The sequence below is a fragment of the Hevea brasiliensis genome, chromosome 5 (genome assembly GCF_030052815.1).
Source record: "Hevea brasiliensis isolate MT/VB/25A 57/8 chromosome 5, ASM3005281v1, whole genome shotgun sequence".
Taxonomy (NCBI): domain Eukaryota; kingdom Viridiplantae; phylum Streptophyta; class Magnoliopsida; order Malpighiales; family Euphorbiaceae; genus Hevea; species Hevea brasiliensis.
This window is the reverse complement of record NC_079497.1, coordinates 29679513-29696221: the sequence shown is the minus strand read 5'-3', so window position 1 is coordinate 29696221 and position 16709 is coordinate 29679513. Positions and strand designations below refer to the sequence as shown.

The following is a 16709-nucleotide window of genomic DNA, read 5'->3' as shown; positions in this document are numbered from 1 at the left end:
TTTAATTTATTTCCACCATATCTCTCAGATATCTCTCTCAAATGAAAATTTTAATTCACATTAGTATTGTTGAAACGACTATGTCAAATTATATATATATATATATATATATATATATTAAATAAGTTAATTTATATTTAATAAAAATTAAAATGTAAGTATCACTAAACTTTTCAGTGAAAATACAATGGCAATTAATGCATTTGACTATAAATCTTCGTTATGCTTGTAAATAACACAATACTCCCTTTACCTCCTCAAAGTTAAGGGAATGATTGAACAGCATCTTATATATATATATATTAAAAAAAAATACTAATATCTTCATTATGCTCGTAAAAATGATAATAATTCATGCTCACAAATATCTTCATTAATTATGGTCTTGATTGGTCTTAAATGTTAGGTAGAAAGACCATACCCGAAAGGAAAATCACAACAATGCTTATAATAAGTATCTTCATTATGGCAATAAATATCACAATAATGCTCACAAGTATCTTAATTATGATTATAAATATCACAATAAAGCTCAAGTATACAGTAATTTTTTTAAAAATATTTTATAGAACAAGTATACATATTGTACTCCCCCATCTATTTTTATTTGTCGTTTTTTAGAAGTTGCTTTATTCATAATCATTTATTGTTTTGAGAAGATCAAGGAGTATTATTATTTTACCCATACCTATATTAAACACAATAACTATTTATATAATTTTTTAAAACTCATTTTAGCACCTCCCTTCTGTTTATTTTAATTAGGTAAGATGAATAATAATTTAGTCAAATTAAAGAGTAATTTATTATAATTTAAGTGATTTATTACATTCATCCACTTTTATCTGTAGTTTAAAGTTTTTGCACAGTTATTAAGAAAACAATTAAATCACCGAGATTATAATGAAAATTTTCATAATTTAACTAAATTACCTTTTATCTCACTTAATTAAAAGAGAGAGAGATGGAGGTGCTAAGATCAATTATAGAAAATTATAAAAATAATTATTGTTCTTAGTGGAGATAAGAGTAAAATAAAAAAAAAATTTTAATTAACGCACATTAATCTTCTTAAAGTGATAGATGATTTTGAATAAAATAACTTTTAAAAAGTAAATTATAAAAGTGGACAGAGATAATAATTACTTTCTTAGAAGGTATTTAGTTCACCTTTTAGATACAGCTGACAGCTGATATACACCCAAACAGGTAAACTAAGATGTTTGTTAAAGTTCTAAAAATAGTGTTGATAGGTAATTGATAAGATATCATAAGTTACAATTTGTATTTTTCTCTATTTTTATAACTATTTCTATTGATTGATAGCTGATTTGATTTTATTTTTTATTTAAACCATACTACCCTTTTAAAAATTTTATTAATTATAAAATTTTTGTGTCTTTAAAATAATTTTGATTATTTAAAATTATAATAATAATAACTAAATATAAAATATTATGAATATAATAATTATAATGTTTTTTTATATATACTTAGAAAATAATTATATTATTAATATATTGTATAATAAATTAATAATTATATTAATAATCATATGTCTATTTTAATAATAAAATAAATAATATGGAGTACACACTTATTAGTCATTTTACACATCACTCACAACTAGATATAGTTTTATCAAATGTTTAGGATATATGAACTATAATAAGCTATAAGCTACTAGCTATCAATCATCTACTATCAATCATGATACTGCCGTGAGTTTCTAGTAGATCTGCAACAAAAAAAAAGGTGAAGTGAGTGGCTTTCTAGCTAGCCACTTCGTCGTTCAAGTAAAAAAATTGGAAGTGAAAATATGAAGAGGAATTGTAATAAGATTTGAGAATGAGAATTTGTGTACTTGTGTCCTCTGTCTTCTTTGTTATTTATAAGCTTTAAGGGAAATAACTATTGCCCTTATTATGGAGATAATTGGGGATTTTATCAAGCCAAGAATATCTTCCGTTAACGTATCTTTATCTTATTTTTTTTATGATGTCTCTGTTTGGTACACTTTATGCTTGGTTTAATATTGTTCTTTTGCTATTGCTTAGTTTAGGTTTGGGCCAGGCTACTTTTCGCTTAGTGTGAGATTTGGTGGTCTACTTGATCTGTGTAGGGATGGCAATGGATCGGGTTTTTACGGGTATCCGATCATACTGAAACCCTAATAGGATGAGTTTGGGTATTATATAATTAGATTTGGGGAGGATTCGGGTTTGAAAAATAATACCCGTGGCGGTTTGAATCGGGTTCGAGTTTTCTATGTTGGATATCCGTTACCCAAATCTGTTTGTAAAATACTTAATTAAATATAAAATATATATTTTTATAATAATATTTATAAATTTTTATATATTTTATTTTGAATAAAATAGAATTTAAATATTTTATGAAATTATTAAAATTTTAAAATATAAATTATTAATTAAAATAATTTTTTATACAAAATATTAATTAAAATATATAAATTAAATGAGTTCGAATTTTTTCGGATAATAATAATTGAGTTTAGAATGGATTTGAGTAGTTGAGAATAAATTTTAAATGGGTTTAATATAAATTCAGATTTTAATAATATTTAACAGGTTCGAATTCGAGTAGAGTAATTTTTGTTAATACTCTATCCGATGTCATCCCTATATCTATGACAAACTTTCACCTATTGACTGCTATATCAAATTTCTTATTTTTCAGGTGTTAATATTTTAACTGTCAAATTAAATATTTCATCCAAATAGCATCAAAATATCAATTATATCCTATAACTAAACTAAACTAAACAAACTCTTTATCACAGAAAAAACCTTAATTATAGATAGAAGTGAACGAATTGATGAGTGATATGACAATGCTCATAATTATCTTCATTATGGTAATAAATATCACAGCAATGCTCATAAGTATCTTCGTTATGGCTATATATATATCACAAGTATCTTTATTAATTATGTGTTTTTTTTTTTTTAATATCCAGTAATATGGCTTTGGCTGGCCGCGAGTGCTAATTAGACCTTAAAGGAAAAGAAGTTTCTTCTGTAAAATCAGTTGCCAAACCCAATAGCATAGCGAAACTTAGCATAGTTACCGATTGTTAAACTTAGCAATAAAAATCAAAGGCAAAAAAATCTGGTAAATTTAATGTTAATTAATGTTACTACTTGCCAAACTGGGCATAGTTAACAATTGTCAAACTTGGCATAAAAATCAAAGGCAAAAAAAATTTAGTAAAAAATCTTATTTATTTTACATAAAATAATTTATATATTTAAAATATTTTTTTATAAAAATTATTTATGAAAAAAAATATTTTTTATAAATATGCTACACATTATTTATTTTCAATGTTAAAGTAATATGTTTATATCATTTATTTATAAGTATTTTCATATTTTAATAAGATTATTAAAATTTAAAAAATAATTTTTAAAAAAAAAAGCTATCTTTTTAAAAAAATATTTAATTAAATTAATAATATATATTTATATGATTCATTTTTCATTAATAATTTTTTTAATATTTTAAACATTAAAAAATATAAAAATAATTTTCAAAAAAATAATTCTAGTAAAACAAATCAAGCTTTAATTAATATTACAACCTATCAACTAGGCATAGTGACCATGCCAAACTTAGCATAAAAATCTAAGGGAAAAGATCTTGCATAGTTAATGTTAATAATTGCACCTAATTAAAAGTGCATTAATGGATCTTAAAAGTCATTTTTGAAAAACTTTTCATTGCTTAGTAAAGAAATAACCAAAAAAGCGAGAGAGAGAGAGAGAGAGAGAGAGAGAGAGAGAGAGAGAGAGAGAGAGAGAGAGAGGGCCGAAGTTGTGTTATTAGTCAAGCCTAATGCATCTTTTTTTTTTTTTTTCTTTCCTTTAATTTTTATTTTTCTGTTCTTTAATTTTTTCAATTTACTTAATTTACATAATTATATTACCCATCAATCGAAAAACAGTTTTAACTTTAGTTCAATGATATTATCGTTGTCTCTAGAGTGAGCTCTAAAATTTGATTTCTAGTCAAATCAAATATACTATAATAAAATTAGAAGATCATTCTATTAGAATCATTTTGAGGTAAATATCAAGTGCGATCATTTAATTTTATGAGTATTTTCATAAAAATTTCTTTTATAAAATTTATTAAATTTTAATTTAATTTAAAAAAATCATTGTGACAAGAAATTAAAATTTTTTAGATTAATCTATTAATTTATTAATTATTTTATAAATAAAATTATCATATTTTATTAATTTAAAAAAAAAGTATAAAACATATTCAGCTATTCCTCTCAATATAAAATCCCTTTCTTTTTTCATTCTTTTCCACCGATCACTAGTCAGATTATTTTATTTGTAAAATAATTGATAGATCAACTTGTTAACTTAAAAATTTTTAAATTTTCAATTATAATGACTTTTATGAAAAAAATTAAAATTTTATAAATTTAATAAAAATACTCATAATTTAAGTAATTATGTATAATAATTACCTTTTCAAGAATTGTGAAGTTTTAAGTTCGAATTACAATAAGAGCTAATTATATATATATATATATATATATATATATATATATATATATATATAAAGAATACTTACTATTGTTGAGAATCTATTATTTACTCATTGACAGCCATGTTTTTTAAAGGATATTATTGGGGTGAAAACTCAATTTTTCGTGCTACAAATACTTTAGTTCAATAATTTAATTTTATTTCTATATTTTGATTGTTGTTACAAAACATTAAAACAACTATATTTTAGAAAATTGATTAATTGATGAAATAATTTTTTTAGTCTGTAAAATATCAAATGATAAAAAAAAGGTTACTAATCTTTTCTTTATTTATTTAACTTCGATTAAATTCAAGATGTTATTTTTTCGCTTCTGATTTTATATTCATAAAAAACAATGTTCAGACCAACCAGCTATATAATTTTAAGTTTTTTTTAGGCAATATTGAAATTTTTAAAAGAGGAGAGTACTTATATATAATAAACAAAGATACATTTTCTTTTTAATACATAAAAAATTATTAAATCGGAAGCAGAGGCGAAGCCACGTTGCAAGTAACCAAATCTTTTCAAAATTATAATTTTATCCTCAATTTTTTTTAATGAAATTACTGTTTTCCCTTTTAAAATTTTTAAATTTAAAATTTTGAATTATAAAATTTAGTGTATTGTTATTTTTAAAAAACTAGTATTTGCCCTCTAATATTTTTTTTTTATTTTGACTTATGCATTTTGATATAAATTTTATTTATATTTTATATTATTTAATTTAAACTAAATAATTAAAAAAATAAAACCTTTTAAGCCTTTTCAATTTTAGCAAAAATCTTTTAATTTTATTAATTTAATCTCAAACTTTCACATTAATTTTAATTTTTAAAGTTGGCCTAATTAGATGATTTAATTAATAAAAATAATTCAAATATTTATCAACATTATTAATATTAGCCAACCTTTTTAATTTTTTTTATTATTTAAGTAACTATTTTAAATAAATTAAATAAAAATATTATTTTACCGAATAAAATATTTACTGTTTTGAAAATTATAATTAGATTTATTTTGATTTATTAATATTTTATATTCAAAATTTTGATTTTTTTTTCATTTATTAGGCCTTAAACTTGAGATAAAATGATGAAAAAATGTGAATTAAAAGTATAACAGAAAGGGAGAAAAAAATTTAAAATTAAAAATATCAATATTAAATATATTATTCAATTATTATATTTTTTTATTAATAGTAAGTTTGTTAAAATTATTAAACAAATTAATAAAATTAAATAGATTAGCTAAAATTGATAACATAAAAATGAAAAAATTTGAATAATTTGTAAATTAATGAGTTTAATTGTTCTTCATTAAATTTATCACTAAATTGAAAATTATATGAATTTTTTTATTAAATTGATAAAATTAAAAAGTTTGGTTAAAATTAATAATCAATATAAATGTTTTGATTTTTTTAGTCATTTAACCTTTAACTTTGATCTCTTAATATTTTATATTTTTATTTTAGTCTCTATATTGTTATAAAAATTTCATTTAATTTTTTTAATATTTATTTTTGACACTAAAAATTAATTAATTTCTAATTACCATAAGGAACTATTGATATTTAAAATTTCTAAAAAAAAAAATTAGTTATCTGATTCAACGGTTGAAAGACAACTTACTCTCTTGTTTGGAGCGAAAAATTTTACAAAAATTTAATTTAATTAATTTTTTTTTATTAATTTTCACACTTTGAATGAAAAATTTATTTCTTTTTAACTTAATTTTTTAAGAATTTAATTAAATTTTTTTCTCATAAATAATTTATTTTAAAGAATGTCATTGTAATTAATGAATCAAATATGTCTTTAGCTATATATATATATATATATATATATATATATATATATATATATATAGACACACACACACTGTATGTATTGTACTAATATTACTATCATAGAGGTAGGTAATAATGGTTGATGAATTCAGACTATTAAACATTAAGTTATCCAAAGAATTATCATTCAAAAAAGAAATATTCAACATCACCAATGAGAACCCATTAGAAAACTACTGAGTATCCAAGATTTATACGAAGAGATAATGTTGTTAGCTTATCATTTAGTTAAGGAAACTTAAATTAAACTTTAAAATAATAATAATAATAATAATAATAATAATAATAATAATAATAATAATAATAATAATTTTTCTGTTTCATAGAAAAAAAAAATAAAAAAATAAAGAGAAAGCATGTAGCCTGTTACTATCAAGACGTGATTTTCGATATTTGCTTGAGAAGAAGGGAAGGTCCAACGTCCTACTCCTCTCTTTGCGGTCAATTTCTTAAAGGGAAGGACTCTTTCGTCTATATCTTCAATTATCTCTTGTGTTTGCCTAACAAGGATTATATATAAAACCCCATAACTTCTTCTTGTTTATTTGTGTTTTGCGAGTGTGTGTGTTGCTAAAAATATTCACTTTGGCATTTCAAGAACCTCAATAAACATGGTGGGTTATGAGGAAAAGCTTCTTGCAGGAGGAGAACAACAGCTCTCCCTTTCTCAACCTGGCCCTCTTGTCTTTGAGCTCGATCGTCTGCAGAACCTTCTTAGAGGTTTATGATCATTTCTTTTCCTTTTCTTTTCCATCACACTAGCACGATTGTTATTATTATTATTATTATTATTATTATTATTATTATTATTATTATTATTATTATTATTATTTTAAATTTTAGCTCTCTGTTGGCCAGTTCTTGAGCAAGCCTTTGTTTTTGTTTGGATTTTTTTTTCAAATTTTTGTTGCATTGAAGAAGTTTATTTATTTATTACAACATTATACTGGTATTATTAAGGTTATTATTATTTTTTTATTTTTAATTATAATTATCATGATTTGGTCTGGGGATGAATTTGGGTTTTCGACAGTTATTAGTTAAAACAAGGTGGTGCCTAGAGAAATTAATGAATGTGTAGTTTTGGGGCCAAGTGATAATTATTCCCTTTAAACAGAGATAGACCACTTATTTTTACCTGTTTAGATGGGCAATTGGTACTCTTTTTAATTCATTATTGGGGAAAAAGAGTGGATGACAGTGATTCAATACTCTCTTCCTGAGTTCTGGGGTATTGACCTTTGTGCTGTTTGACAAACCTACTTGATTATTCTAATTTCTTCAATAGGTATGTGTGCTGCTAATACAAGTATAAATCATAAATATTAACTTTGTCCTTTTTTTTTAAATTATTTTATCCATAATTATTTATTCTTTTTTAAAAAGATAAAATAATATTAATTTTTTTTTTCAATTTTATCTTTGTTTTTATTGAATATAATAATTATTTATATAATTTTTAAAACTCATCTTAACGCTCACTTTTTTTTTCTCTAAATGAGTGAGATAAAGAATAATTTAATTATATTATGGAGTATTTTATTATAATTTAAGAGATTTAATTATTTCTTAAAAGATTAAATTATAAAAATAGATAAATAAAAATGAACGGAAAAAGTATACAACTCAACTCAATTAAGTCTTTATCCCAAAAATTTGGGGTAGGCTATATGGATTCTATTTCTCCACTCTAAACGATTTTGGGTTAAATCCTCGGAAATGTGTAATGCTTCTAGGTCATGTTGTACTACTCTTCTCCAAGTCAGTTTAGGTCTACCCCTCCTTTTTTTTCTATCCTCTACCCTAATGTGTTCTACTTGTCTAACTGGAGCCTCCGTATGCCTACACTTCATATGACCAAACCACCTCAATCTATCTTCTCTCAACTTATCCTCAATTGGTACCACTCCTACCTTTTCTCTAATACTCTCATTATGGACTTTATCTAATCTAGTATGGTCACTCATCCACCTTAACATTCTCATCTCCGCAACTCTTATCTTAGACACATACGACTCTTTCAGTGCTTAACACTCACTACCATATAATATGGCCGGTCGTATGGCTGTATGGTAAAATTTTCCTTTCAAATTATTGTGAATCTTGCGATCACATAAAACTCTCGTGGCACATTTCCACTTTAACCATCCGGCTTGAATCCTATGACTAACATCCTCCTCACATCTCCCATCTACTTGAAGGACTAAGCCAAGATATTTAAAGTGATTACTTTGAGACAGTATTATTCCATCCAAACTAACTCCTTCCCTATCACTAGTTTGGCCTTCACTGAACTTGCAATAGGATGTATTCTATTTTCGTTCTATTTAACTTAAAGCTCCTTGACTCTAGAGTACTTCTCCAAAACTCTAACTTTCTATTAACTCCTTCTTGCGTCTCATCTATTAGAACTATATCATCTGCAAACATCATGCATCAAGGGATACTCTCTTGTATATGTTTCGTTAATTCATCTAAAACTAATATAAAAAGATAAGGGCTTACGGCTTAACCTTGGTGTAATCCAACTGAGATAGGAAAATCTCTTGTATCCCCTCCAACTGTGCGCACAATAGTAGTTGCTCCTTCATACATGTCTTTCAACACTTGTATGTACCTAATAAATAACCCTTTTGTTCGAACACTCTCCATAGGACATCTCTTAGAACACTATCATAAGCCTTCTCCAAATCGATAAAAACCATGTGAACGGAAGAAATATATTAAATTATATTGAATTAAAATATTTCCTCTCTCTAACTTTAAAAAGGAGGAAAGTGCCATTAATTTATAGTTGGGTGGCACAATATCAATCGGTGGATAATCCACCTAATTGGTGCATAGGGGACTCATGGCCTTGCAAGGTATGCACCACTGGACCAATTGCCTACTGGCAAGTTTCCATGACTTCATCTCGAAGACTGGAGTATCATTGCAACAAAGTCTTTACCCCTTTTCATGCTTTATCGATCTTATATACCTGAACAAGAAGCACAAAATAAGCATTTGCAACTTCACATATCTTATGGTGATTGATTTCCATCATTGTTTCAGAGAAAGACACGGAATTGGGAGCTGCTAATGCAGAAATTAAAGCTTTGAGAACAACAGAAGTTTCAAAGGATAAGGCTATAAAAGAGGTACTAAGAAATATAACTAAGCACATACCAGCCATATTCTATACCATCCAATTGCACTGTTACTTATCATTTTGCTACATTTTTCAGCTTGGAAATGAAGTTAATAAACTGGAGGAGAAGCTCACAATCTCTGAAAATCTTGTAGAGCATAAGGTTTGTTGAAGTACTTGATGAAATTTTGGCAAAAGATTCATGTGTTGACTTGTGGACTAAGATGACCCAATTCTTATTCATTTGTAGAATCTTGAAATCAAGAAACTCATAAATGAAAAGAAAGATGCATTAGCTGCACATTATGCGGCAGAAGCAACTCTTAGAAGGTTGCATGCAAATCTAAAGGATGATGATTCACTTCCTATTGAGTCCATCATAGCTCCTCTTGAGGCAGAGATTAAAATGTATAAAAATGAGGTAAGGGTTTGAAAGAATAAGATTGTTTTGAAAAGCTCGTTTGAGGTTATTGTTATTTTATTTACATATTTAAATATTTTTTCTTGCCAATTTGGCTTTTCCAGATTGCTGCATTACAGGAGGACAGGAAGGCAATGGAACGCCTCACCAAGTCGAAAGAGTTAGCTCTTCTTGAAGCAGAACGGATCCTTCAAAGTGCTCTAGAAAGGGCTTTAATCGTAGAGGAGGTTCAAAATCAAAATCATGAGTTGAAGAAACAGATAGAAATCTGCCAGGTGTGATTTCTTTAATGACAGATTACTTCTTACATGACCATGAGGATCCAGTAAACAAGCTAATATGAGTGTACTAAATGCAGGAAGAGCACAGAATTCTGGAGAAAACGAATCGCCAAAAAGTTATGGAGGTTGAAAAGCTTAGCCAGACCATTCAAGAGCTTGAAGAGGCAATTCTAGCTGGTGGGGCTGCAGCCAATACTATCCGTGACTATAAGCGACAAATTTCTGAGCTACATGTAGGTTTCAGGCTCATATGAGCTGATGCAACTCCTATATTTTTCTAAGAAATCATGGTTTTTCAGTTGCATAGATTGCAAAACATGGGGGTAGAATAGAACAGCATAGATTTCTAGGTACCTGGTCTTCACTCAGATTCACTTTTCAGGACGAGAAAAGATTGCTGGAGAGAGAGCTAGCCAGAGCCAAAGTTTCAGCAAATCGAGTAGCAACTGTAGTAGCTAATGAGTGGAAGGATGAAAATGACAAGGTCATGCCTGTCAAGAAATGGCTGGAAGGGAGAAGGCTGCTGCAGGTATTTTTACCATAGAAAATTCTTGGACCAATTTGAGATCATGATATAAGAAAGACGTCAAATCCGTTTCCATTTCTGTTGTTTCTAATCTCATCATATGTAGGCGGAGATGCAACGGCTAAGAGACAAGTTAGCTGTAGCAGAGAGAACAGCTAAGGCAGAAGCACAGCTCAAGGCAAGTTTTATCTCCTATTTTCCTATATTTCATCTATCTTGTTACTCAGTTAGGTTCTGTTTCTGAGCCACATAAATTTGCTTCAGGACAAGTTGAAGTTAAGGCTAAAGACACTGGAGGAAGGCTTAAAGCATGTATCGAGTTTCTCTGTTAACTTCACTAAGCCAGCAAAAACCAGTAACATTCTAGGATTTCTAACAAGTAATGGAGGATTAAGGAAGAGGTCAACTTCACAGCCAAGGGCTTCCACCATCAGTAGAGGTATTCCTTTGCAGCAACCAAACATAGAAAACGAAAATACCATTGCTGGTGGGGAGCTGAAACAAGCTGATAGCTTCAAAAAGAAATACTGTTACGCAGAAAACAAATTGAGAAATAGTCTATGGTCATCTAGGAGTAAGATTATTGATAGCAACGGAAAGGAAAACACAGAATTGAAGGCGAATACTTACGCAAATATCGACATGTATAAGAATGATGATACAACAATTTCGACAGAACTCAAAAACAAAGCTGGTGGCAATGAGGACTTACATTGTAAGAGAAGTACCAATCCTGAATGTGAAGACGTAGTTTCAGGATTTCTATATGACAGACTTCAAAAGGAGGTCATAAATCTAAGGAAGATTTGCGAGGCTAAAGACAGTAGCTTGGATGCTAAAGATAAAGAAATTCAGGTGAAGTAACGACCTCTTCCCCCTCTTTCTTTTCTCTATTAGAAGCATTCAATCACGAGTTATTCACTTCAAAAAGTAAAAATTATTTTCAGATGCTCATGAAGAATGTTGCTGCACTGAACAAAGCTATTGAAGTTGAATCGAAGAAAGTGAAGAAAGAAACTGCAGCCAGAGAGAAAGAAGCTGTATTAGCAAAAGTGGATCATAACAAAAAGTTTGGGAGTATGAACTCCACTAGAAGGCAAGTAAATTCAAACCTTTACCTTTTTTGGTTTATCTTTGATCATAACAAGAAATGACTGTATTGCTAAATTCAGAATCCTGATTGATACACAGTAAATAACCTTCAAAATTATTTGGACTGCAGCAGGTTAATGAAAGTGTCTTGAAGAATTCTTTGATTGGATTTACTTGAAATCTATTCTACCTTAAATTAATTTCATTCTTCAACCTGGTGTTCTGATTTTTCCATGTAAATCTGGGGCTGCTTTAGTGATGATAGATAGTTGAAATAAAGTTCAGATTCAATGCGAAAGGAGTTCTGACCTTGTTACCTGATAGCATGGAGTTGAATTGCAATTATTTCTGCTTTGAGATATACTTGAATGATTTCCAATTTGGTTTGCTTTGTGTATATGAATAAATAGCAATACAGATGATCTGAAAATTGGAAACAAAATGTTCTACTCAGCAAGAAATATGTACATAGAAACGGTTTTTATACAAATAAAGGCCAGAGAGATTCATTGGAAAATTATGTGTACAACAAAAATATAGACCCCATCTTGCCTCTTCTTATCTTCTCTTTTGCTCTGGATAAGGAATTTGTTGGTTATTAATAATTGCAGTTCAATTCCCTTAAATTCCTGTGGTAGTATTCTGTTGGCCTTAATTAAAAGCAGGCTTCACTGAGCACTTCTCATTCAATGGTCTATCACAGGGTATTCAGATCCTTTCCCTAAAGAACAAAAACTAAAACAGAAAACCTCAGATGTATAAATGTGGAGCAAATATACAATCCTTTACTTGTAATAATATCAAACAAGGCTCTTTCATGTTCTTCCAGCTTGTTTTCTTGCATAGTTGTCATCAGAATAATAATTTACTAGCAAGATAAACATCTAAATCTAAAATGTACAGGAAGTGATCTTCCTAGCTTGGCTCAGAAAAATTAGAAGTAAACAAATAAGAAGAAATGAACAACTGCTTAATTAAAATATAGCAGAAACAGAGGCGGCAAAACATATAGACGCCTCCTGTTTATTCAGAATTTACTCTCTACCATCTATCATGAATACACGTCCCATTTGTAGGAAGAGTTGCATTAAATTTCTGTACCTCTTGGATGGCAGCTAAAGATGGCTGCCATTTTCCATACCCTTCCCTAAAACTCCCAGAGAATCGGACAGCAATTCCTTTAGACATGAATTCTACATTTCTTAACAGTAACTCCAACTGCTGCCTAGTCAGCACAATCTTCGCTTTCTGCTTTGTACGAGTTGTTTGGTTGGCCAACTTAAAACAATCCTTGGAACTAAAAGGCTTCTTCATAAGGGGTGGCATTAGGTAATAAAGCTCCCCTAATTCTAGTTTGGTGTTGGTTGGCAATGCTGAGAAAGGAAGGGCATGGGGTACAATTTTATAGCCACGGTAGCGACCAGAAGTGATCTTTTTAACTAGTGTTGAGGCTTTGAATTCTTTTTCTTCTCCATTGCACATGATGACTCTACTCTTCTCTGCAAGTTGATGTGATGGTACTATACAGTTCCCCATCATTCAATGGTGTTTGAATCGTAAACAAGTGATTACTCATCAATTCATAATGTGGCTTTAATTGATTTCACGTTGGAAGCAATTTGACGCGCAAGCCATCACACTTACAATTTATTAGCTCTTTATATTGGGAAAGTGAAGTTTATTTTATTAACTTATTACATACGCTATTGGGTCACCGGAAGTATGCATTTTCAGCAAGGAAACATTTTGATAATATTTATTTATCATAAAAAGGTCTACAGTATGAGTATTTTACATTGTATTGTGTCCTCTGAAGAAATAAAAATTGATGTTAAAAGTCAAAGAAATAAAAATTGATGTTAAAAGTCAAAAATTCAGTTTATCTTTTGAACTTCTGGAAAAGTCAAGCAACCAGCAGATTAAAATATTGAGATGCTCCTAAGAAAAAGACTATAAAAGAATGTTGTACATTAAAAAGTGCTGAGCACAAACGAGGCCAACAAGGTTTTTTTTATTTTTATTTTTTATTTATTTTTTATGCAACAACTCTATAATACTCCCAACATGTATATTGGTTTCATAGTGTAACAGTGCAAAAGTTCTCTATCAAGAGAGGAGGCCAACAACAGATAAAGAGCATACAATGTGTGGACTCTAGGAATGCAAAATCTACAAGAGAATATCAACCTAGACAGCACCTACATTTGATTTTCTAGATTCTAACCATGGCTCAGCTGCAATTTTTGTAGTTAGGAACCAACCAACCTTATCAGGAGCTTCATGAAATGGAGCATTTAGTTCCTTCAAATGCGACTCGAACACTGCAGCCAAACCTTTGTCTGAATATTTGTGTTTTCCATGCCCAGTATTGATACCAAGCAATGGTGGAAGATTTTCTCCAGATTCTACTGCCTTGGACAATTCATTTATCCAAACATGTAAGGCTGTCAAAGCGGCACCTGAAGAGAGACTCTTTAGATGTAGAGACCACTGGTTTGATGACTTAGACTGTAAATCTGTGTAAATTTCAAGTGTTAATCCCAAGTCTAGTAAATCACATGCTCTTTCCAACATATCGAGGTTGACGCAAAGGTCGATTAAGCAATTGCAGAAAGCCTTCCTTACATCAGAGCCAATACAATCAAAAAGTTCAGCAGCTTCCTTCTTAAAATTTCCCTCAGTGCCTTTCTCTGCTATCAGAAGTTTTACCACAAAACCAAGCTTTGAATTAGCTTTCTCAATACATTCAGCAAGTTTACCAAGTTCATTCCTTGGTGTTTGAGTCATGACATTTAGAAGACAACCACAAAATCGCCCATCAGGAGTTATGCCCAATTCTAAGAGCCGGTTCAATGTCCTCACAACATCATCAGTACGTTGGGCTTTCCCATAGCACTGGATAAGCGATGTCAAAACAAATATATTAGGCTCAAAACCAGCTTCCAACATCTGATTCAACATATTCTCCGCCTTATATACTTCTCCACTACATGAAAATATGGTAATCAAAGATGAGAAAGTCCAACTATCAGGATTTGTCCCAGAACTTCTCATATCCTCAAAAATCTCAATAGCTTCATTGACATAGCCAAGATCAGCACACATGGCTAATAGGGTATTATAAAGAACCTCAGTCAAACCAATTCCCTTTTCCTTCATCTCTCTGTACACAACAAGAGCATCCTCACCATATCGAGCTCGACCATAAGCACGCAAAAGAGCTGCGTATGTCCCAAAAGTTGGGGTAAAACCATTGCCAATCATTTCTTTGTATATTTTCTTTGCCTGCCAAGGCCTCTTGGCTCTTCCCATTGCGTCTAACAAAGTGTTATATGTAACCATATTGGGCTTCGCACCTACTGCCTTCATTTCTTCATAAACATTTAAGCAACCATCAAAATTTCCAGACATCCCATAAATTTTAATCAAAGTCGAGAATGTCACTGCATCAATACGCCATTTCTCTGTTCTGGCATGGTCATACAAACTCAAAGCTTTTTCAACATTACCTGCCCGCCCATAGGCATCAATCATAGCTGAGTAGGTAACATCATCAGGACTAAGCCCAAAACTCGGCATTTTCTCGAACCATTCCACAGCCTTGTTAGGCAAATTTGACATCCTAGCACAGCTAAGTATAGTTGAAAAAGTGGCATTATCAGGCTTAACCCCTCTTTGGAGCATTTCCTCAAACAGTTTCTCAGCTCCATCTAAATCCTTGCACTTCCTAAATACTTTTATGGTTACATTGTAAATAATAGACTCCCTATCAAAAGTTAGTCTCTCTGTAAAATACCTAAGAGCAAGCAATGCAGTTTCTGGGTTGGACATGTTATTGATGATAACCACAGCATCTTGCTCTAATATTCTACCACCTAAACCACTCAAAATGTTACAAACATCTTCATCACTTGGGTTACTTGAATCTAAAGCCTCAGCTACTTTAACAAGAGAAGAATACCTAGTATCATAGGATCTTTTCTTAAGCTGTGAAGCTCTGGGGCTGTTGGGATTGACCCAGGCGTAGGATTTTGAAGAGTAAGTTCTCCTTTTTCCATCTGGGTATTGGACATTTGCATCTTGTTCTTGTGTAGCTTCTTGTGCTATTTGGTCCTGTAAAGAGACACGAGTGATTTGGAGAGATGTTCTTGATTGAAGCTGGAAAGAGGTAAGTCCAGAAGAAAAGTTGAAGTATCTTGGTTTAGGATCTCTAGAAGACAAGATAGAGTTGCAGAGAGGTTGATAGAGAGAGGATGGAGAAAAGCAGAGATTATATGCCATCTCTCTCCCGGTTCGGCGTCCTTGTGCAAGATTTTAGCTTTTGTTATTGAGACGGGGGAACACAGAGAGACCTTATCACATTTGCAAAGATCCTTTTTTTTTTTTTTTTAAACACTACATTCGCAGAGATCTTGTGATTTGAGTTTCTTAATTTTACGATATTAGCTTTGGGCCACACATACTGGTCTATCTTCCCTATAAATATCGTAAATTTGTTCTAATATTTTTTATGGGATGCTATAAAAAGAATTTTTTTAAAAAATTAGCTAAAAAAGAAATTAATCTGCGAAAATATTAATAAATTAATTACTAATTAATTAATAAAAAATCTAATATTTATACCTTTTAGATAAGGGATAACTGTAAAAAAAATTATGTATTTTTAAAATTTTTATAATTCTATTTTTACTATAAAAATTATCAATTAAATCATAAACTTTTTAACTCTTATCAATTTTACCATAACGTTAATAAAACCGTTATCTTACTAATGGAGACAGCACGTCAACTGCCACATTAGCTGACATGTTATACAAATAATATGGTATAATTAGTAA

The 16709-nt window shown here is 29.5% G+C and overlaps 2 protein-coding genes across 5 annotated transcripts; one reads left to right on the top strand and one right to left on the bottom strand.

Annotated features, from left to right (window-relative positions):
* Nucleotides 1–6849: 6849 nt before the first annotated feature.
* On the top strand, nt 6850–12427 carry LOC110640839 (microtubule-associated protein 70-5). The gene is made up of 11 exons (XM_021792365.2): nt 6850–7141; nt 9476–9561; nt 9649–9714; nt 9802–9972; nt 10077–10247; nt 10331–10486; nt 10636–10782; nt 10886–10957; nt 11044–11634; nt 11727–11875; nt 12005–12427. The coding sequence occupies exons 1-11, from the start codon at nt 7033–7035 to the stop codon at nt 12021–12023; spliced, it is 1737 nt and encodes a 578-aa protein (XP_021648057.1). The 5' UTR covers nt 6850–7032; the 3' UTR covers nt 12024–12427.
* LOC110640816 (pentatricopeptide repeat-containing protein At4g16390, chloroplastic) lies at nt 12170–16293 on the bottom strand. Of its 4 annotated transcripts, none has more exons than XM_021792327.2 (2): nt 14137–16293; nt 12170–12294 (listed from the first exon to the last, which is right to left on the bottom strand). In XM_021792327.2, exons 1-2 carry the CDS (start codon nt 16150–16152, stop codon nt 12214–12216), a joined length of 2097 nt encoding a protein of 698 aa, XP_021648019.2. In that variant the 5' UTR covers nt 16153–16293; the 3' UTR covers nt 12170–12213. The 4 variants fall into 4 exon arrangements, with proteins under 4 accessions (XP_021648019.2, XP_021648037.2, XP_021648044.2 ...); XM_021792345.2 differs by lacking the exon at nt 12170–12294 and adding an exon at nt 12302–12606; XM_021792352.2 differs by lacking the exon at nt 12170–12294 and adding an exon at nt 12302–12592.
* Nucleotides 16294–16709: the final 416 nt, after the last annotated feature.